At 50.2% G+C, this 24077-nt stretch overlaps 1 protein-coding gene across 1 annotated transcript in view; it reads right to left on the reverse strand.

Moving 5' to 3' along the window:
* Positions 1–23269, reverse strand: part of LOC146835429 (torsin-3A-like) — a 77908-nt gene extending 54639 nt beyond the window's left edge. Inside the window, exons 1-2 of the mRNA XM_085602991.1 lie at positions 21903–23269; positions 14589–14699 (exon numbers count right to left, since the gene is read on the reverse strand). Coding sequence (XP_085459117.1) covers positions 14589–14699; positions 21903–22830 — 1039 coding nt within the window. The 5' untranslated portion in view covers positions 22831–23269. The remainder of the gene's footprint in view (positions 1–14588; positions 14700–21902) is intronic.
* Between the last annotated feature and the right edge of the window lie 808 nt (positions 23270–24077).

The raw sequence follows: 24077 nt of genomic DNA on the forward strand, positions 1-24077 counted from the left end.
GCTCCAACCATCAGGAGCACAAGGGACCCTGGTGAGCTAAGGATGAACAATGAGCTCCAACCATCAGGAGCACGAGAGACCCTGGTGAGCAGACGGTGAGCAATGATCTCCAACCATCAGGTGCATGAGAGACCCTGGTGAGCCAACGGTAAGCAATGAGCTCCAATCATCAGTAGCATGAGAGACCCTGTTGAGCAGACGGTGAGCAATGATCTCCAACCATCAGGAGTAAGCGGTACCCAGGTGAGGCAACAGTGAGCAATGGTCTCTAACTGTCAGGAGTATAAGAAACCCTGGTCAGCAGTCAACTCTAACCATGAAGAATGCAAGAGACCGACTGATAAGAAACTCCAACCATGGGGAGTACAATAGACCCTAGTGAGACCGTAGTGAGCAACCAACATCAACCATGAGAAATACCAATGGCCCGGAGAACCAACAGATATCACCATCCAACTTCAACTATGAGAAGAGACTATTGTGAAAAAGCCGTGATCAAGCACCTTTAACTACTGGTGACTACCCAGGACCGTGGTGAGACAGTGGTGAGCAACCAATGTGAACCATAAGTATGGGAGCAACAGTGAAGCAGCATGAAACAATGAGCTCCAGTTGGAAGGAGAATAGGATGGACCACGATGAAGCAGTAGCTTCACCATCCCATCCATGATTCATTTTGCCCTGACTGTTTGATGGTTAATGATGAATGCCACCCTAGTGAGTCATATGTGCCTCGGTGAATAATCATGCTGTCCATCCTCTATTTATAGGTCATGATGCTAGCGCGCCTCTCCTGCTAGTCTATGACAAACCTTCTACTCTATAAAACGGCCATGACACACACTGTGGAAGATGCACTAAAAATGCTGGATCGGAACCAATCTTGCCGTTTAATCCTCCTTGACCTAACATTGGCATTCAATACGGTTAAGCAAGACAACCTACTAAGCCTTTTGGAACACCGTATGGGGCTAGCAGGATCAGTCCTAAACTGGTTCACCCTTCTATCTCCACAACAGGACTCAAAGAGTCAAGGTTAATCACTCACTATCACAGACCACGCTGGTCCCCTTAGGGGTCCAATAGGGCTCCTCACTTTTGCCCACTCTCTTCAACCTGTTCATGGGGCCTCTAACGGAAACTCTGGGTTCATCCAACATACACTACCACATGTACACTCATGATACCCAAGTACCCCTAAAAGTCTATGCTCCAGAAGACATTTGTTCCCTCAAAACAACTCTACAGAAAACTCAAAATTGGCTAGCATTCAATCACCTCAAACTAAACACTCAAAAAGCTGAATTCCTCCTAATTGCCTCACCCAACCAGTCACCTGTCCCTGAAGAATAACAGCCGTCAACTGCATTCCACAAGTTATTGACTCAAGGGAGATTACTGGGATTAACTCTCGACAAGAAACTCAACATGCAGAAGCACATCATTGCCACCACCAAAGAGAGACTCACCAAATGAACATTCTAGGAAAATGAAAATACATTTCTTCCCTAGATCCTAAGATAACCCTCCTGATTCCTGAATAACACTCATAACTACTTCTCACCGGCTACTTTAGTGTTTTGACTTATGACACTGCCTGATCATTCCGTTTCCTTGACTATGATATTGTTGTTTTTATTGGTTTATCTCCCATGCTCTCTGCACATTGCAAAGTGTGCCCTCCTTTTTCAGGGTACTTCCTTATCCTGTATTTTTTTCAAATATGATATTGTTATTATTGCTCTGCTCATCGTAAGTTTGTAAAGACCCATCGTAAGTTTGTAAAGACCTCTGATACACACACGGGTCATGTTCACACTATAAAAAACTATTACAATAAATAAATACAATAAAATAAATGCAATTGCCATGACCAAGTAGAAATCAATGTTAATGTTAAGTTTTTTGCAAAGCGCGTGAATGCCCAGATGCGTTCTGAGGCTGAGGAGTTAGGGGCTTAGAGTGTAGTATGTGTGAAGGAAAGAGATGGGCAGGGTTTGGTGGGTTCAGGCAGTAAAGAGCCAGGTTTTCAGGTCCTTCCTGAACCTAAGAAGGTTGATCTCTGATTTTATGTGGAGAGTTTGTTCCAAAGTTTGGCGGTGCTGCCGATGAAACTTCTACCTCCCCAGGTTGTCAGTTTAAAACGGGGGATGCTGGCATACTTTGCTGAGCCCCAGGGCAGTGTTCTGCCAGGGGGAACCAATGAAGGTTCTGTCTGAAATCTTCCGGGCCTGAACCATGTAGGGCCTTGTGAGCTCCACAGAGGGCTTTAAAGGTGATACGTTTCTTAGTGGGGAGCCAGTGGAGTCTGTGCAGTGCTTGGGAGGCTGACTGGAACTTTGGGATTGATAGCAGCACCCAGGCGGCTGCACTCTGCAGTATCTGCAGCTTTGTTTGCAGTCTTTCTTGCATGTGGAAGTGCAAAGCATGGCAGGACTAGGGTAACTATCACTGTTTTCTGGAGTTCAAGAGGGATAAAAGGAAGATATTTGTTAACCGTTCTCAAAGTTTTGAAGGAAGTCAGTGTATTAACCTGAGCTGCGTAAGCTAGTTTTTCGACAAATATGTCGCTCAGGTTTCTAACCTTTTTTTCCGGGGTTGGCAGTGTTGCCAGATTCTCTGGCCAGCAAGTGGGGGACCAAAAGGCAGGGTTGTTTCTAAAAAGGAGAACCTCTGTCTTGCCAGAGTTTAGTTTCAAGCAGTTTGTGTCAACCAATGTGTCAAAGGGATCTGATAAGTTGAGTGCAACTAGGTCAGAACTAGGATTGGGTCGATTAAATCAAAAGCCCTTCAACGGGTGACCCTGTGAATGAGAGAGATGAAAAGGGCTCAGGCTGGTAATGTTTGTTTTTATACAGAAAGGATCTACTAGAAATCCCGGGTTGGCCTCCTCAATTTGTTGGACTTATTCCCTGGTGTGATGTGACCTGTTTGTAAATCCAGCTGTCACCACCTTTGAAAGACGAGTGCTCATTGGTTCAGGTGAAAAGATGAGAACCATTAACAGTTAACAGCCCTTTGTTATACATAGAGTTGATACTGTGTGTAAAATGTAATTTTCATTTATGGTTATTTTATATGATGTAGTATGTGCATGGCTTCAGTATACTGGCTTGAGAGTTTAGATATGTGGCGCATTAGGGGGTTCGATTACTGGCGGTTGGCGACTTCGAGCTGACTCTGGAGGTGTCCGATGCTTGTCGATGGGCTCCATACGTTGTATCTTTAATCTACAATAAATATGCAACTTAAACACAAAAGCGAGTGAAGGAAAGTATTTGTAACACCCCTAACTTGGGTTGCCATGGTTACTAGACTCAAGCTTTATGGCTACATATTGTGAGACTGGATGGGCCCCGAGCACAGAACAGAAGCTTGTTTCTCGCTCAGAACCAGTGACCTTCCTGGGTTCGATTGGTGAGCTGCAGGCTCCTCCTTTCATCAGCGTCTCTGTGAGTTGTGTGCTACGTAGAGCCAAGACCCTGGAGCTCCTCACTGCCCCGTAAGGAGTGTTGAAAGCAGCTTTTAATCCATCAGTCTTGAGACCTAGTGTAAGATGTGGTGAGTGCCTTCAGACTAGTAACAAGCAGCAATGGTTTCCACTCTTCAGGAAATAGCCGCCTTAGTCAATCAATCAGGGGCTTGTAAAGCATGGCTACTCACCCGCGAGCGTCTAAAGGCGCTGGGGGAGGGGGGCTGCTGGTCGGACTGGGTGGAGGATCATTCGAAGAGCCAGGTCTCGAGGTCCTTCCAGAATTGGGTCAGCGATGGGAATTGCCTGAGGTGGAGAGGCAGGGAGTACCATGTCTTGGCGGCAAGGTAGGAGAACGGTCTTCCTCCAGTTCTGGTCTTGTGGATCCTGGGGATGGAGGCGAGTTGGGCGGATCGGAGTTGTCTGGTGGGTACGTGGAATGTGAGGCCGTGGTTCGGGTACTCTGGTTCTCTGTTGTGCAGGGTTTTGTAGGAGTGAGTGAGGAGCTTGAAGGTGATTCTTTTTGTTTACTGGAAGCCAGTGGAGTTGTCGGAGGTGTTCCATTATGTGGGTGCGGTGGGGGATGTTGAGGACCAGTCTGGCGGCAGCGTTTTGGACGTTCTGTAGTTTATTGAGCTGTTTCTGGATGACGCCGGCATAGAGTGCGTTGCCGTAGATGAGTCTGCTGGGGATGAGTGTGTGAGTGACTGTCCTTCTGGATTCTGTGGGAATCCATCTAAAAGTCATTCGGAGAAGCCTTAGTTTTATGCTCTTCTACAAGTGCGAATGTTGTGGAATGAAGACTTCTATATGTTGTGCTGCTGTTTCACTGTTATATTTTACATTCTCTGTGTATATTTATCACTGCCTCATGATTTTATATATATTTTCAACCAAATCAACAGTTTCAAGTAAGAGACAGTAGCAAGGAAATCCAACACTGAGAAGTGGATGAGACCCTACGAGCAAGCATCTAACGAGGAGCAACCAGCTCAATAGATACACTCGCGCACGCGTTGGTTAAACCCCATATGTGTGTGTGGGGGTTTCATTGAGAGGGACTCCATTTTAGTACAGCTGTTCATCCTGTTTTTTAACAAAAATTGTTTACCTTGTGATAGAAAGCTGAAAGTTGGTATAGACATTCGTCTTTGTAATAGTAATCATATAAGAGCAAGACCTCAAGCGGGTCTTGCCTATGAAGTCATAGAGACTAATCAAAATCCAAGATGGCTGACAAATATAAAAAAATCATTTTAAATCTTCCGATTTGCTTCACATTTGGCACAAAAAGTTCCTCTGGCATGTCAGTCCATGTCATGTGCATGCTCACGTTGGATCTAGACTGTGACGTCATAAATATAAAACCAAAATGCTGCCAAAATCGTGTAGAAAACTTTCAAATTCAAATCTGTGATAAAATCGATGTAAATATTTATACTTATTGACAAGTATCAACATTTATTAATATGTATTATATATTAATATGCACCTTTCTTTTATTTCAGCTTCAACATGTCTTCTGTAATGCCTGAATGTGAGAAGCTGGCCTGGTATATGATGTACACTTATGCAAGTGGACACCTTGCACCAGCCCAGACAACCCTTATGGTGATTTTAGTGGTCTTAGACAACCTTAGACTGCTTTCTAAGTGGTAGCTGTGGAGAGGCAGCCTTCAGTCTCAGTCCAGAGAGAGTGTAAAGCAGCTTGTTTTACCAGAATGCAATCTAATAGTATAGATTAAGTGAAAAAGAACCACACAATGTTTTTATAAAAATACATATTTATTATATAATACTCTCTAACACATAGAAATATCTCCTACCCGGAGATATGCACAATGCACACAATACTTCAGCAAAGAAACACAGTAAATATCACAGAATACACAGTGGGCCTTGGGGGACCAAACCATATACTAAGAAAGTGGTATAAGAACCACGACTTGCGTCAAGACAGTGTTGAGAGGACGTAGAAGTGCTGAGACCCCAAGGAACCACCCAAGGTGAGTAGATAGGGGTCCCACAGAGAGCGTGTGCAGAGTGGGAATAGGACCGCCTGCTCCGTACAACTCTATCTGTAAGTTGCGGTTGAATTTTTAAAGATTATGGACCCTTCCCAGTGGACCCTGAAGAAACCCTGTGGAAGACAGAAGTTTGGAGAGAGAGCTACCCCACCTGTTGATACCCTAGTACCCACATTACCTACACCAGGGATGCCAGGTGCATGGGTGTGAAGTGGCGTTGGAAACTGCCGTCAAACCCAATGAAGACCTTCAGGAAAGTGCCGGTGTTGAAGAAGGAGAAAGTGTCCGGTGGAATCCAAGATGGATTCTAGATGAGAGGTACCTGCAAGCAGAGGGGACAGAGTCTGTGTCACTCAGGAGTAACCCAGAGACTTGGAAGACGAATGTCCTCCAATGTCAGATGTTGCAGGATGGATGACCATGACCTTGACTCTGCTGCTGTGAGGACCATGCAATGCTGAGGAGGACCAGGAGCCTGCATGAGCTGTCCCACGAAGGATGTTGAGTGCTGAGGGGTCGGTGTCCAGGGGGAGCACCAACAAGCCTTGGCAAAGGCAAGCAATGCAGGAATCAAAGAAGGAACAACCTCGGGATCAGCAAGATCCAGGGGACTCAACAAAGACAGGGGAGTCAGGGCAGGCCCCAAGTAATCAGGGGAGCCCAAAAGGAACAAGTGTGACCCTCAAGTAGACCCACAGGCCAGAGGCACTGGAGTCACGAGAGGACCTAAAAGCAGCTCACCAAAAGATGCAGGCCACGATGCACGCAATGTGGTGTGGCTGAAGATTCTGGTCACTGGAGGTGCTCAAGGTTGGGGCTACTTGGAGCCCGAAGATTTTCTTGGAAAGAAAACAACAAGCCTTTGCAACTGCAAGTTGGATGTGGTGCACAGGGGTTTGGTTATTGCAGCCCCCACGAGGGATACTGGCCTCAAACTTGGTGAGAGGGCAGGCCTTGGGAGCTGTGGAAAACCACCACCTGTGTTGCAGAGCCCACGGAGTCCAAAGGAGCTCAGGACCTGCAGACCGGTCAACTTAGTTGCGGTGCCTGCGAATGCAGGGGAGTGACTCCTTCACTCCAAGGGAGATTTCTTCAGTTGTCTTTGATGCTTCACAGGCCTTAGAAGGTTCCTGTATGATGCACAGGCACAGAAAAGGCAGCAGACTGGAAGGGAGACGAAGCAAGGCTCAAACGAAGTCCAGCGAAGTCCAGAGTGCCCAGACGGTAGAAGTGCAATGGTATCTGATCTAAATCATTTCCCACAACGAATCTAGGGACCTACACCCAGGTAAGCCCTAAGTACCTTAGGTAAAGGGTTGGGAAGATTCAGGGGACCCTCCTAGGGGAGAGTCTGGACAGGGGGAGGTTAATCCAATGTCCTTTATCCAGTTTTGTGCCAGTGCTGGAGCCAACTGCTCCCAGGACTGGTTTGAACTGGACTATGCACAGGGACACCAAATGTGCCCCTCATGCATACTGAGTGGCGTTGGCACTCACTGGCCAATACAATAAATCCTGTCTGGGAGGTGGTCACACCTCCCTGTGACAGGATGCCTATTATTCTGCTTTACCCTGCTCGAGCTTGGCTCAGCAGCAGGAGGGCAGAATCGTGTCTCTGGGCGGCAGCAACCATTTTGGGCTGTCTGGGTCAAGAAGGCTGGTACCGGGAACTCTTCCAGTGCTTGGAATCATACCTCCCACACCATTTATGCTGTGGGGGTATGATTCCAACACGTTTGATACTAAACATGATAGGATTCATTTCAGCAGTTTTCGAGAAGGTCATCGCGTAATTACGCGGTGCCCCTCTATATAGTATATGGCTGCTTCAGTGACAACCTGGGAGAATGGACTCCGTAGGCTACAGGGTTGTCCTGCACATGCAGGGGCACTCTCTCACTTAGAACCAAGCCCCTGCCTTAAGGATTACAAAGGCCTGCTATAGGGGTGACTTATAGGTTTTAAGTGCAGTGACCCTAGATATAGAAAACCTATATCTTTAGAAAATGGTGCTAGCACCAGCTCACACAGGCTGCAATGTAGTTCAATTTTGAATGGTCTCTCATGGGTGGCATAATACACGCTTCAGCCCATGGGAGAACTCTGGGGTATCTGTGCCCTGGGTACCTCAGTACCATATACTAGAGACTTATAAGGGTACCACAGTATCCAATCTGGGATGTACCTAAGTACTGAACACAACAGTTTAGGGAGAAAGCAGATAGACTTGGGTCCTGATTAGCAGGATCCCAGTCAGACTAGTCAAAAACAGTATTACATTTAGCAAAAAGTAAGGGTAACCATAGAAGCAGATCCTACTTTCCTACACTGAAAACCCACAACCAGTGGTCAAGCTGTCCAGTACGATGATGTTGTTGCAACAAATTGGTCCATCTATGTTCTTTGTCAGGAAAGCACTTCAGAAGGACTTATTAGCCCAGCAAATGCTACACGTAAACATGAGTCTGGATTTAGTGTTTTAGACCATAACCTGAAAATAATTTACGAATTGGAATGCATACCTATGAAAATCGAACTAGAATGGCTTAATGATGGTTCTGGTATTGTGCAGACATTAAGGACTAACAATGCAGTGTGGCATGAATCGTGTTTTAACAAGTGTGACTATCAAAAGCTGCAACTGCTCCGAAAAGAAAACATGGTGATGCAGAAAAATATTGTTGCCCTCTTAAAGCACGTTTGGCAATTCCCTTTCCAAATTAAATTCTAAGAAGAAAAGCATGTTTCTTTGGAACCGATCAGATACATGTGTGATGCACAAAGCAAAAACAGATGAGGGGGAAGCTAATGTTCGTCAGTGTGCCGAGTTAGATTCAGACACAGCACTTATTGCAAAATTGGCTATGGGTGGTATGCACGCACGGGGTTCTGAATATCATCATAAATGTTTCCCTGGACTCTATAACAGAGCACAGTGTACGGAAGAATAAAAACGAATCACCTAGTGAGACTTCAGTAGTAGGAATAGCTCTAGCCCAGCATGCATCTTATCTGAAAGATTCAGATGTTAAAACAATTTTTAAACTCTGTGACTTAGTAAACCTTGACCCAAACAGAGTAAAGCAGCTCGATTCCACAGCAGGGAAGGTTAACTCGACATGACTAAAAGTGAGTATTCTCAGAATTAGAAGAGGTTTGCAGGCATACAGTGAAGGAACAGGTGTCCTGTTATCTGTAGGAGAGTAGGATCTGCACTTATGTTGCCCCCACTTTTTTTCTGATGTTAACACTGGTTTCTGGCTATAGTCTGGCTCTGTTCCTGCTAATCAGGGCACCAGTTTCTCTGTTCTCTCTAAACAACTTGGAGTGCATATTAGATGCACTAGTGATTGGATACTGTGGTACCTTATGAGCCCCTAGTATGTGGTACCTTAGGTACCAAGGGCATAGGTACTTCACAGGCCTACCAGGGGATGAAGCATGTATTATGCCACCCCTGGGAAGCAGACAAAATCTGACACCCCAGGCCTGCTACTGCAGCCTGGGTGAGGTAGTGTTAGCACTCCTCACAGAGGTATAGGTGCCTATATCCCACCTTACACACACAATTAAACCTATCAGTCACCCCTAAGGCAGGTCCTATCAATCCTGAGGGCAGGGTGCTTGGTTTACAATGTGAGGGGGTGCCTCTGCCTGAGCAGGGCCCCTCTGCAGCTGGCAGAGTCTATTCTCTGTGGCTGTTTGTGAATGCGATTAAACCATACACTCTTAAGTGCATTATAACCTACCGGTAAATGCTAACTTTGGAATGATTGCATCAAAACATGTCGTGTTTGGTGTCAAACAACTTGGAATCATACCCCCACACCAGTAGCTGGTGTGTGAGTATGATCCCACCCTTCTAGAGGGATAGACACGTACCCACTGTGGAAACACGGTAGAAATCAGAAAGAGCCCTGGCATCACAAAATGGATGCCACCAGCACAGACACTGGGCTGCCCTCCTGCTGCTGACCGAAACTCGCAGTGGAGGAGGCCCAACAATAGGCATCCTGTCACAGGGAGGTGTCACCACCTTCCAGACAGGATTTAGTGTATTGGGGCTGGGTGGGTGCACTCCTAGAGTGCTTTGAAGTCCTGCACTGGGGGAGCAGTAGGCTCCTCTGTGCATATGCCAGCTCAAACCGGTTCAGGGGCTACCTGCCCCTGATCTGGCGTGAAATTGGACAAAGGGAAGTGGGTGTAACCACCCCCTACCCTGACCCTCCCAGAGGAGTGGTCATAGAGCTAGTCCCTCCCTTCCTTTTACTATAAGTTAGGGAACCCTTGCGATTGCAAGTTAGATATCCCTGGACGACGCTTTACAAGAAGAATCCTGGTCCTTCGACGTTCCACTACCGTTGGAAGACGGAAGAATCTCCCTTGGAGTCAAGGAGTGACTCCCCTGCTTGGCAGGCACCAAAACTTGAATCAACAGTCGCAAACTTTCCTGCTCCCGCTGGAGTCTGAAGTCCCTGCAGCCCTGGAAGTAGATTTCCTGACTTCCCGATGGCCATTGTGAGTCCCCAGCAGAGCTGAGGTGAGTGGACCCCACAAGTGATGAGGAGCAGCAATACCCGGGTACTGTGCACTATTGTCGAGTGCAACCCCTTCACGACGTTCTATAAACTTGTGCTTTGGACCATTTGTGGCCCAAGCCTCCCGCAGGTTGTGCACCGAAAATCAGAGGCCTACCCCATCCCGTGTGACCGTGGGCTCCTGTACAGCATTTCCTCATGAGGTGTCTTTGCGATCCCTTACCCGTTGGCTTGTGGGTCCCCGGAAGACTTTCTTATCAAACCAAAGGGCTCCACTGGTTGCTCCAAGCCTGCCCTCACTCAACCTTGCTGGGTGAGTCCCTCAGACCTTGCTGGTCTGCACCATTTACTTTATTCACTTTTCACGAGACTTGCTGTTGCCAAGGCTTGTTGGCTCCAATCCGGTTGCCGACACCTCAGTCAGCTGCAGACGTTGTGGGGTACTCCGAATCCAGCTGCTGGTCATCGTCGATTGCTCCTGGACCTCGTGGGCGAAGAGTCAAAACACCCTTGATCACCTGAAATCACCCGACATCGGTGGGCATCCATCTTCCTGGCCCCGGGTCACTGGCAAGTGACTGTGAACACTGTCCCTTCTGCTTTCAGGTCTTCTTCATCTTGAATCCAGCCTTGGATTCCACCGGACACTTCTCCAGTCTTCGCAAGCAGCAAATCTTCTTTGGCTTCCATAGAAAACAGCGACGCTACCCGACACCTAAAGACACCTATGCACCCGGCTTCCCTGGGTGAGGTAACTGGTGCACTCCGGTGCCCTAGTGTGTGTTCGCCCTCGAATTACTTACCTTGTAAGTGGCTTGCTTGTAGACTACCTCGAAGTACCCTTAAACTTTAAAAATCCAACCGCAACTTGCTCCATTGAAATCAATAGGGAACCCGCGGCTGTGTTCTCACACTGCACGCGTCTCCCGAGGGTCTTTCACTTACCTCCCTTGGGTGGATTAGTGAAGCCCCAGCGATTCTACAGGCCCTAGGCCTTGTCCCCTTGCAAGTCCACTTTCCTAAACCTCTTTTTTAGTATATGGTCTGGTATGCCCCTAGGGCCCCAGCCATATTTGTGCTTAACTTATTGTGAAACGTTGATATTTGAATGTGTTTCTGGCTTCTAATCTCATAAAGAGATTAGTAGAGTGTGTCTAGAAATAAATACATATATATTTGATATATATACCTGTGTGGTGTGCTTTCATATGGTAATTCAAGAGATTATAAGGTAAAACAAGCTGCTTTACATTCCTCTGAGACTTAGCCTGCAGGCTGCTCTCCACAGCTACCACTAGGATAGCTTTCTTTAAAGGTTGTCTTAAACCTATCATCAATAAGAGTCGAATTGGACTGGTGCAAGGTGGCCACTATAACTAGTGACCAGCATATGCCAGGCCAACTTCTCACACATACAATGAAGGAAAAGATGTCCTGTTATCTTTCGACGATGACGTAGGATCCGCATTAGTATTTGCCAGTGACAAGTCAGTTTCTGATGCCGTAAATATTGCTAATGCAGCAAACGTTTTTAGAAGGGACATGATGCAGAAATTTGAACACTTCAAAGGAACGTTGGGGGATGATTGTAGGAACCAATCATTTCCGTAATCGCTTCTTGCCCTTGTTAAAATGATGATGGATCCGGCATAAGAGATCAGTATTCCTGTGAAGCAGCCGCTACCAACATAGCGTTGTTTATTTCCAAATTTCTGATGTTTAACAGTGTAAAGAATTCAACAACGGACTCTTCTTCAGTTTCTAGACATAACATCAACAAAAAAACAACTCTGTCCATATACGTTGCTCTTTCTATCCAGAGTCAAATGAGAAATCGAGAATGTATAGATAAGTTCCATAAACTAGGTATTTGTATTTCATATGCTGGGGTTCTGCAAATATCTGCTGTCTTAAGAAATAGCATTTGTGCACTGTATGCAAGTGGACAAGTTGTGTGGCCACCAAAACTGAAGTTACAAGTACTCACCAGTGGAAATATTGATAACATAGATCACCACTAGGCCTGGGCGGTGAACTCCGCTCCGTTCGTGGAGTTTGCAGAGTTTACCACACTCTATGCTCCGCGGAGCATGAGGAGTTCCGAAACACTCCGCTCCGCGTAGTGGAGTTTTTTCCTCGCTCCTGATCGCCAACCTCAAGTTGGCAGGCACGAGCGAGGAAAATCCACCTCCCGGCGAGATGTCTAAATGAGGGGGTCAGATTTCTCCTCGCAGGCAGTCCCAGAAGGTCACAACCTTTTGCGTTTGAAAACTTTACGTTCGCTTTGAGGAAGTTGTCACATGGGTAGAAAATCTACTTGAGCGGCAAGAAAAGAAGCAACACCCACATGCCCTGCGCATGGTGTCATTCGGTCTGATCTTACAACGCAGGACAAACACCCTGGCGCGGAAAATCAACGCAAATGCATGACCAAATGCACTCTACCTCTTGCAGAACTCTGTGTAGCGCAGCGGACGTCTTTTTATATGCTGAACTCCGCGAACTCCACCCAGGCCTAATGACCACCCAACAACAATTACAAATTTTGAAATGATATCACCTTGCAACGATGAGGAAGCGGATACGCAAGTTATGCTTCATTCTTTCCATGCAGCAACTGAAGGTCTTTTCAAAGTAATGATTCGAACAGTAGATTCCAATGTAGTCGTTCTTGCGATTTCTAATTTTAATAACAATGGGTGTTAAGAATTGCGGTTAGTATTTGGTACTGGATAAAAGTTCCGCTACGTACCAGCTCACGGTATTGCACCGAGTTTAGGTGTTGACATATGTGAATCTCTGCCCTTTTTCCGTGCCGCTACAGATTGCCACACTACATCTGCTTTCCATGGGAGCGGGAAGAAAGCAGATTATGACGCCTGGATAGCATTATCTTCTGTTACTGCTGCATTTACAATTCTGTCAGTTCGAACCAGTTCCATTTATCCAGCTCACTTCAGAAATGTCGAGCGATTTGTTGTCCTAATGTACAGCTGCACTTGTCCATTACATGAAATAAACGGTGCTCGCCCCTTTATGTTTGCGAGTGGCATAAGAACTATTGAACACATCCCAGCTACACAAGGCACTCTTCTTCAACATGTTAAACGATCTGTGTACCGAGGGCGCCATGTTTGGGGTCAGACTTTAGTGCTCAATCAAGAATTGCTAAATTGAAATGATCAGGGCTGGAAGCTGATTGAAGGAGTAATGGTACCACATTGGACAACCATTTTGGAGGCATCCAAGGTATGCAAAGAACGTATTTGTTGTGGGTGCAAAAAGTTGTGCCGAAATCAATGCAAAAGCTCAAAGCCGAGCCTCTCCTGCACCGACCTTTGCTTTCGCAGTGGAAACTGTTATCAAGATGAAGACAGTAAACAAACTCGAATCATCATTGTTTCATATTATAGAAATGTGATCAGGGTTTAATATAGTCCCGTATTGCTTAATTACAATGGGTTGCATGACGGAAGCATGCATGCCTTTACCACGCATGCCTTTACCACGCATGCCTTTACCACGCATGCCTTTACCACGCATGGCTTTACAACGCGAGCAATACAATGACCTTGTCGTTAATACGCGTTCCTTTACCATGCAAGTCGTTAGAACAACTTGCGTTAGGAAAGCGCTGTGCTTGGAATAGTGTAATTTACTATTTCAACTCCAGTCTACGCAACAGTAGGGAAGGTGTTGGACTTAAAATCCAACACTAGTCCAACAACGCGTTCCCTAAAGCAAGTCGTTGTAACAATGTGCGTGGTAAAGGAACGCATGGTAATGACGTGTGTAGGCTGTTTCCCATCACAATGGAAACATTATCCACAGGTTCATAGTATGTTTTGTAAGCATACAAATGATGCAAATTATAAGTTTACTTTCACTACAGTGTGTGGTTCATATTCCTGGCGTCCTTATTGGTGGCCATTTTGGTTTTATATTAATAACGTCACAGTCGAGATCTAATGTGGGCATGCACATGACATGCGCTGATGTGTACACATGAACCTTTGTGCCAAATTTGACACAAATTGATAGATTTGTTGATATTTGTCGGCCATCTTGGATTTTGATTCGACTGTATGACGTCATAGGCGAGATCCACGTGGGGTCTTGCTCTTATATGATTACTACTACGAAGACGAATGTCTGCACCAACTTTACCTTTCTATCACAAAGCGAAGGGATGTTCAGTCCATCAGCTGTGCTCTCGAGCCTTGGGGGCTGTCGGTGACACCAATGAATATTGTCTGAGGTAGTGTTTGTTTTAGGTCAGTTCACTCTTATCGCCTGGTGCAGGGTCTTGCACTCAGCCCTTGGTAGACTGCTAGCCAGTGGTGACCTGGTCACATGATACCGAAGCAAAACACACACACACACAGAAGACGTGCTGAGGCATTTTGTAGTTTCTGGGTGCGGTCCTGCTGCTAATCCGGCCACCTCAGACAGACGCCAGAGGAAATGCGATGCAGCCATGAACACCCATTGAAGGTAGAGTCGAGCGCAGGCGCTTAGAAGCAGCGGAGGCGCTGGGAACACACCAATTACCTGTTAAATTGAGAGGCACCTTACAGTCCCGGGGTTCACACCCCCACACGCCGCAGTACCAGCTGGTCAGCATCTCGAGGTAGACTCGTCCTACCAAAGGCAGGGTCCAACCTGTGAACAAAACACAGCAGCAGTGACCGAGGAGGCCAGACACACACCGAAGAGAGACAGCCACACTACAGAGACACCGTGGAGAAACACCACACGCAACCTTCAAACGGCCAGCCACCAGAGACACCCACAGACACTCCATACACACCTCGGGCACCAAGAGATGTCCCAGAGACAGAAACTCAGAACACACGCTGATGATGACCCACAGACCCACGGTGATATCACAGACTCCTCCACCACACCCTCATACTGCCAAGACAAACATTCTGCACACACACCCCAAAGATTCTCCACAGACCCACAGAGTCACCAAGCTGGACCCCTCCACACACCCTAAAGATTCAACACAGACCTAGAAGGGTATAACAGTCTCACCAAGCTGTATAGCGATGCCACAGACTCACTAAGCTGGCACCCCTCCACAGACACCCTGAAGTTTCTCTACAGACCTATAAAGGCATCACAGACTCGCCGAGCTGGGCCCCTCCACAGACACCCTAAAGTTTCTCTACAGACATTACAGACTCACCGAGCTGGGCCCCTCCACAGACACCCTAAAGATTCACCACAGACCTAGAAGGGTATCACAGTCTTACCAAGCTGTATAGCGATGTTACAGACTCACTAAGCTGGCACCCCTCCACAGACACCCTAACGTTTCTCTACAGACCTATAAAGGCATCACAGACTCACCGAGCTGGGCCCCTCCACAGACACCCTAAAGTTTCTCTACAGACATCACAGACTCACCGAGCTGGGCCCCTCCACAGACACCCTAAAGTATCTCTACAGACCTATAAAGGCATCACAGGCTCACCGAGCTGGGCCCCTCCACAGACACCCTAAAGTTTCTCTACAGACATTACAGACTCACCGAGCTGGGCCCCTCCACAGACACCCTAAAGATTCACCACAGACCTAGAAGGGTATCACAGTCTTACCAAGCTGTATAGCGATGTTACAGACTCACTAAGCTGGCACCCCTCCACAGACACCCTAACGTTTCTCTACAGACCTATAAAGGCATCACAGACTCACCGAGCTGGGCCCCTCCACAGACACCCTAAAGTTTCTCTACAGACATCACAGACTCACCGAGCTGGGCCCCTCCACAGACACCCTAAAGTATCTCTACAGACCTATAAAGGCATCACAGGCTCACCGAGCTGGGCCCCTCCACAGACACCCTAAAGTATCTCTACAGACCTATAAAGGCATCACAGGCTCACCGAGCTGGGCCCCTCCACAGACATCCTAAAGATTCACCACAGACCTAGAAGGGTATCACAGTCTCACCAAGCTGGATAGCGATGTTACAGGCTCACTAAGCTGGCACCCCTCCACACACACCCTAAAGATTCTCCACAGACCTATAAAGGCATCACAGGCTCACCGAGCTGGGCCCCTCCACAGACACCCTAAAGTTTCTCTACAGACCTATAAAGGCATCACAGGCTCACCGAGCTGGGCCCCTCCACAGACACCCTAAAGTTTCTCTACAGACCTAAAAATCCATCACCTACTCACCGAGCTGGGCCCTCCACAGACACCCTAAAGATCCTCTACAGACATATAAAGGCATCACTGACTCACCGAGCTGGGCCCCTCCACAGACACCATAAAGATTCTCTACAGACAACCGGAGGTATCAGACTCGCCATGAGACCCCCAACGCCCAAGTCACATATTCGGTGCACCTCCCAAAGATCTCCCACTGATCCACAGAGAGACCACAGACTCACCAAGCTGGACCCCTCCCCCACACTCGAAACATCTTCCACAGACCCACAGAGGTATCACAGACTCACCAAGCTGGACCCCTCCCCCACACTCGAAACATCTTCCACAGACCCACAGAGGTATCACAGACTCACCAAGCTGGACCCCTCCCCCACACTCGAAACATCTTCCACAGACCCACAGAGGTATCACAGACTCACCAAGCTGGACCCCTCCCCCACACTCGAAACATCTTCCACAGACCCACAGAGGTATCACAGACTCACCAAGCTGGACCCCTCCCCCACACTCGAAACATCTTCCACAGACCCACAGAGGTATCACAGACTCACCAAGCTGGACCCCTCCCCCACACTCGAAACATCTTCCACAGACCCACAGAGGTATCACAGACTCACCAAGCTGGACCCCTCCCCCACACTCGAAACATCTTCCACAGACCCACAGAGGTATCACAGACTCACCAAGCTGGACCCCTCCCCCACACTCGAAACACCTTCCACAGACCCACAGAGGTATCACAGACTCGCCAAGCTGTGACCCCTTCACAGACAAACCCAAACATATTCCAGACCTACAGACTCCAGTCCCCATGCAGACCACACCCCAAGAAAAAGATTCAACGCACCCACCCCAAAGACCCTACACAGCTATCACAGACCCCTCCCCCACCGCACCCCCCAAAACAAAGATTCTGCATATCTCCAGAGACGTGTCACAGAGTCTTCATGCGGACCCCCTCCATCCACGCCCTAAATGTTCTCCTACCACAGGGGCACCCCGAGATTCCTACACCCTCCTCACCCTCCCCCCCCCCCCCAAGATTCTCTATGATCCCATATACTTTCTTGACCAACGTCAACTAACCTAGACTTCAATATCCGAGTTTACTCCTCTCTCTTGTCATCCAAGGATAGTTGGTGACCGGACTGTGTTAACCACCTTATCTTCCATGCTGTATTTTTGTATCCCTGGTTTTGCTTCCTTACTGCCTGCCTACTATGTTATGCACTTTCCGTCTGTTTTTTTCTTTACAGTATGTATGTAAAGCGCTCTGATACCTACGGGTCAAGCTAGCGCTATATAAAACTTTTAAAATAAATAAATAAAATATATAACAGAGGTACCTCCGAGACTCTCCTGGCACCACGCCTTCCACAGAATATTCCTCACACAGGACAGAAGTACCCGAGAGAATCTTATAGGCACCCCCTCAACCCCAAATATCCCCCACACGCACGGAGGTGTCCCACAGTCTCCTACAGGCACCCCGGAGTAGCTGAGTGAGCACCGAGTGGGTGTTTGGAGCAGGACTGACGTCACTTTGGGAGCCCGATGAATGAGTTATAAGAGATGGCACACAGAGATTCTAAGACTGATGTCTAACTCTCTGCCAGGCCCGGTACTCTCACCGTCCTCTCTGATGTCTAACTCTCTGCCAGGCCCTGGTACTCTCACTGTCCTCTCTGATGTCTAACTCTCTGCCAGGCCCTGGTACTCTCACTGTCCTCTCTGATGTCTAACTCTCTGCCAGGCCCTGGTACTCTCACTGTCCTCCCTCATAACTCTCTGCTAGGCTCTGGTACTCTCACTGTCCTCCCTGATGTCTAACTCTCTGCCAGGCCCTGGTACTCTCACTGTCCTCTCTGATGTCTAACTCTCTGCCAGGCCCTGGTACTCTCACTGTCCTCCCTCATAACTCTCTGCTAGGCTCTGGTACTCTCACTGTCCTCCCTGATGTCTAACTCTCTGCCAGGCCCTGGTACTCTCACTGTCCTCTCTGATGTCTAACTCTCCGCCAGGCCCTTGTACTCTCACTGTCCTTCCAGGTGTCTAACTCTCTGCCAGGCCCTGGTACTCTCGCTGTCCTCTCTGATGTCTAACTCTCTTCCAGGCCCTCGTACTCTCACTGTCCTCTCTGATGTCTAACTCTCTGCCAGGCCCTGGTACTCTCACTGTCCTCTCTGATGTCTAACTCTCTGCCAGGCCCTGGTACTCTCACTGTCCTTCCAGGTGTCTAACTCTCTGCCAGGCCCTGGTAATCTGGCTGTCCTCCCTGATGTCTAACTCTCTGCCAGGCCCTGGTACTCTCGCTGTCCTCCCTGATGTCTAACTCTCTGCCAGGCTCTGCCAGGCTCTGGTACTCTCACTGTCCTCCCTCATAACTCTCTGCCAGGCCCTGGTACTCTCACTGTCCTCCCTCATAACTCTCTGCCAGGCTCTGGTACACTCACTGTCCTCCCTCATAACTCTCTGCCAGGCTCTGGTACTCTCACTGTCCTCCCTGATGTCTAACTCTCTGCCAGGCCCTGGAACTCTCACTGTCCTCCCTGATGTCTAACTCTCTGCCAGGCCCTGGTACTCTCCCTGTCTTCCCTGATGTCTAACTCTCTGCCAGGCCCTGGTACTCTCACTGTCCTCTCTGATGTGTAACTCTCTGCCAGGCCCTGGTACTCTCACTGTCCTTCCTGATGTCTAACTCTCTGCCAGGTCCTGGTACTCTCACTGTCCTCCCTGATGTCTAACTCTCTGCCAGGCCCTGGTACTCTCACTGTCCTCCCTGATGTCTAACTCTCTGCCAGGCCCTGGTACTCTCGCTGTCCTCCCTGATGTCTAACTCTCTTCCTGGGCCTGGTACTCTCCCTGTGCTTCCTGATGTCTAACTCTCTGCCAGGCCCTGGTACTCTCACTGTCCTCCCTGATGTCTAACTCTCTGCCAGGCCCTGGTACTCTCGCTGTCCTCCCTGATGTCTAACTCTCTGCCAGGCCCTGGTACTCTCGCTGTCCACCCTGATGTCTAACTCTCTGCCAGGCTCTGCCAGGCTCTGGTACTCTCACTGTCCTCCCTCAAAACTCTCTGCCAGGCCCTGGTACTCTCACTGTCCTCCCTCATAACTCTCTGCCAGGCTCTGGTACACTCACTGTCCTCCCTCATAACTCTCTGCCAGGCTCTGGTACTCTCACTGTCCTCCCTGATGTCTAACTCTCTGCCAGGCCCTGGAACTCTCACTGTCCTCCCTGATGTCTAACTCTCTGCCAGGCCCTGGTACTCTCCCTGTCTTCCCTGATGTCTAACTCTCTGCCAGGCCCTGGTACTCTCACTGTCCTCTCTGATGTGTAACTCTCTGCCAGGTCCTGGTACTCTCACTGTCCTCCCTGATGTCTAACTCTCTGCCAGGCCCTGGTACTCTCACTGTCCTCCCTGATGTCTAACTCTCTGCCAGGCCCTGGTACTCTCGCTGTCCTCCCTGATGTCTAACTCTCTTCCTGGGCCTGGTACTCTCCCTGTGCTTCCTGATGTCGAACTCTCTGCCAGGCCCTGGTACTCTCACTGTCCTCCCTGATGTCTAACTCTCTGCCAGGCCCTGGTACTCTCACTGTCCTCCCTGATGTCTAACTCTCTGCCAGGCATTGGTACTCTCACTGTCCTCTCTGATGTCTAACTCTCTGCCAGGCCCGGGTACTCTCACTGTCCTCCCTGATGTCTAACTCTCTGCCAGGCCCTGGTACTCTCACTGTCCTCCCTGATGTCAAACTCTCTGCCCGGCCCTGATACTCTCACTGTCCTCCCTCATAACTCTCTGCCAGGCTCTGGTACTCTCGCTGTCCTCCCTGATGTCTAATTCTCTTCCTGGGCCTGGTACTCTCCCTGTCCTCCCTGATGTGTAACTCTCTGCCAGGCCCTGGTACTCTCACTGTCCTCTCCGATGTGTAACTCTCTGCCAGGTCCTGGTACTCTCACTGTCCTCTCTGATGTGTAACTCTCTGCCAGGCCCTGGTACTCTCACTGTTCTCCCTGATGTCTAACTCTCTGCCAGGGCCTGGTACTCTCACTGTCCTCCCTGATGTCTAACTCTCTGCCAGGGCCTGGTACTCTCACTGTCCTCCCTCATAACTCTCTGCCAGGCCCTGGTACTCTCCCTGTCCTCCCTGATGTCTAACTCTCTGCCAGGCCCTGGTACTCTCACTGTCCTCCCTGATGTCTAACTCTCTGCCCGGCTCTGGTACTCTCACTGTCCTCCCTCATAACTCTCTGCCAGGCCCTGGTACTCTCACTGTCCTCCCTCATAACTCTCTGCCAGGCCCTGGTACTCTCACTGTCCTCCCTCATAACTCTCTGCCAGGCCCTGGTACTCTCACAGTCCTCCCTCATAACTCTCTGCCAGGCCCTGGTACTCTCACTGTCCTCCCTCATAACTCTCTGCCAGGCCCTGGTACTCTCACTGTCCATCTCTGATGTCTAACTCTCTGTTAGGCCCTGGTACTCTCACTGTCCTACCTGATGTCTAACTCTCTGTTAGGCCCTGGTACTCTCACTGCCCTCCCTGATGTTAACTCTCTGCCAGGCCCTGGTACTCTCACTGTCCTCCCTGTTGTCTAACTCTCTGCCAGGCCCTGGTACTCTCACTGTCCTCCCTGATGTCTAACTCTCTGCCAGGACCTGGTACTCTCACTGCCCTCCCTGATGTTAACTCTCTGCCAGGCCCTGGTGCTCTCACTGTCCTCCCTGATGTCTAACTCTCTGCCAGGCCCTGGTACTCTCACTGTCCATATCTGATGTCTAACTCTCTGCCAGGCCCTGGTACTCTCACTGCCCTCCCTGATGTTAACTCTCTGCCAGGCCCTGGTACTCTCCCTGTCCTTCCTGGTGTCTAACTCTCTGCCAGGCCCTGGTACTCTCACTGTCCTCCCTGATGTCTAACTCTCTGCCAGGCCCTGGTACTCTCCCTGTCCTTCCTGGTGTCTAACTCTTTGCTTGTCTGTTTCTCGCATGCTTACAAACACCCTCCTCTTCTCTATTTCTCTCTCTCTCTCCCTATCCCTCTTTCTCTCTCTCACTCTCTCTTTCTCTCCGTGCTCTCTCTCGCTCCCTCTCCCTCCCTCTCTCTCCCTCTTACTCTCTCTCCATCTCTCTCTCTCCCTACTCTCTCCCCCTCACTCTCTCTCTTTTTCTCTCTCCCTACTCTCTCTCTCTCTCTCTCTCTCTCTCTCTCCCGCTCTCTCCCGCTCTCTCCCTCTCTCTCTCTCTCTCCCTACTCTATCTCCCACTCTCTCTACCCCTCTCTCTCTTTCCCTACTCTCTCTTTCTTTCCCTCTCTCTCCCTCTCGCTTTCCCTCGCTCTCTCTTTTTCTCTCTCTTTCTCTCCCTCTCTCTCTCTCTCTCTTTCTCTTTCTCTGTCTCTCTCTCTGTGTCTCTCTCGCTCTCTCTCTGTGTCTATCTCTCTCTCTCTCTCTTCATTCATCTCTCTCCTTGGTATCCCAGCGGTGTCACAGCGCTAAGGACAACGAGAAGTGAGACAGGCACTTTGATGGCACCACAGAAAGAAGTAAAAGAGACTACTGCAGAGTCAGGAGCAACAGAATGAGCGCCGTCTCTGCCACGAGAGGCTGTTAGGCGCTAGCCATGGTCATGAACCAAGCGCTGCGAGGTCCGCGGAGACCGGAGGGTCCGGCTCTTACCTGGCTTTCCGGCGTCAACCTCGTTGGTGCACTCCTCCGGCCACAACTGGCGAGACATGTGGTGCCAATAGCGCCTCGAGAAGTCCAGCGCCGCTTCTACCTGCTTCTGCACCAGCCCTGGCTTGGGGCTCGCCGGCTCCTCTGCTCCTGTCCCGGAGCTCTCTTGTCGCTGTTCCGACTTCTGCCCTCCTGACCTGGGCACAGCTGGCTCCCCCTGGAGACTCTGCCCTGCGGCCCTGGGCACAGCTGGCTCCCCCTGGAGACTCTGCCCTGCGGCCCTGGGCACAGCTGGCTCCCCCTGGAGGCTCTGCCCTGCGGCCCTGGGCACAGCTGGCTCCCCCTGGAGACTCTGCCCTGCGTCCCTGGGCACAGCTGGCTCCCCCTGGAGGCTCTGCCCTGCAGCCCTGGGCACATCTGGCTCCCCCTGGAGACTCTGCCCTGCGGCTCTTGGTACAGATGGCTTCCCCTGGAGGCTCTGCCCTGCGGCCCTGGGCACGGCCTGTTCTCCCTCGGGTATCTGTCCTAGTGCCCCGGACACAGCCTCCTCTCCCAGGTGCCCCATGCCCCCTGCTCTTGGCACAGGCTGCTCTCCAAGGTGCCCCATGCCCCCTGCCCTTGACACAGCCTGCTCTGTCGTATGCCCCGTGCCCCCTGCCCTTGAAACAGCCTCCTCTCCCAGGCGCCCTGTGCCCCCTGCCCTTGGCACAGGCTGCTCTCTCGTGTGTCCCATGCGTGCCGCCCTGGGCAGAGCCTGTTCTCCCAGATGCTCCAGCCCACCTGTCCTAGAAATGGCTAGCTTACCCTGGTGTCTCTGCCCTGCTGCCCTGGGCACAGCCTGCTCCCCCCGATACCCCTGGGCCCCGAATTCCCCAAGGAGCAGGAGGCAGAAGCATGCCAGGGCGGAGGCGGGTGGGGGCACCCAAGCCATCGCGGTGCCAGCAGCAGGGGGCACTGTACGCTGGGTCTCCCGGTGCACTCTCCAGCCAGGCTCTCCAGAAGGGTCTCCGTGCCAGGGTCTCCCCTACGCGTCGATCCTGAAATGTCTCTCTGTGCACCCTGTCCAGAACACACTAATTATAAATGTCTCTTTCTGTACTGCCCTCTCACTGCATCTCCGCACTCACTGCCCTGCCTCTTCCCTGTCCCTACTGCTGTCTCTCTTTCCCTCTCTGCAATGTCTCCTCTCCCAATCTGTACTGCCCTCTCCCTCCCTCCCTTTCTGTACTCCCGCCCTCTCTGTCCCTCTTCCCTGCTATCTCTCCCACTCCCTGGAGTGCAGTCTCTCTGCCTCTCTCCACTGCCTCTCCTCCTCTTTGTCCAGTGCTGTCTCTCTCTCTCCTGCAGTGCAGTCTCTCCACAGCCTCACTGACAGCTGTGACTCCAGCACACGCTTTCACCCACTCACACCCTGGGAGCCCCGCCCACCCCTGCCTCTCCACTGCCCCCCCCCCTCTAGCCTCCCCCCCCCCCCCTCTGTTCAGTGCTGTCTCTTTCACTCACTCACACCCTGGGAGCCCCACCCACGGTGACCCACCCCTGATCTACAACTCGCGAGCCCTGGGCGTGACATCACTTCCCCCGCTCTGGAGAAGGGTTGCTAAGGGACAGTTGTGTATTTATTTACTTTCATAGTTTCCAAATTAAACAGGGCATGGTCGGGAGGCGGGAGCCGGGCAGGCCCAAGCTGGGCACACTGGGCAGGGAGAGGAGACCTGGGAAGAGACACGTGTGGGGCAGACTGAAGACCAGAGGGCAGACAACAGACCCTGGCAGAGTGACAGGAGAAGGGTAGTGGGGGCAGCGAAGAAGGGCTGGGCACACTGGGGGCAGGGAGAGGAGACCTGGGAAGAGACACGCGAGGGGCAGACTGAAGACCAGAGGGCAGACAACAGACCTGGGCAGAGTGACAGGAGAAGGGTAGTGGGGGCAGCGAAGAAGGGTTGAGCACACTGGGGGCAGAGAGAGGAGACCTGGGCACGACATAAGAGCAGAGTGTGAGAGGGAACCTGGGCAGAGTGACAGGAGAAGGGTAGTGGGGGCAGCGAAGAAGGGCTGGGCACACTGGGGGGCAGGGAGAGGAGACCTGGGCACGACATGAGAGCAGTGTGTGAGAGGGAACCTGGGCAGAGTGACAGGAGAAGGGTAGTGGGGGCAGCGAAGAAGGGCTGGGCACAC

The sequence above is a fragment of the Triturus cristatus genome, chromosome 4_2, assembly GCF_964204655.1.
Source record: "Triturus cristatus chromosome 4_2, aTriCri1.1, whole genome shotgun sequence".
Taxonomy (NCBI): Eukaryota; Metazoa; Chordata; class Amphibia; order Caudata; family Salamandridae; genus Triturus; species Triturus cristatus.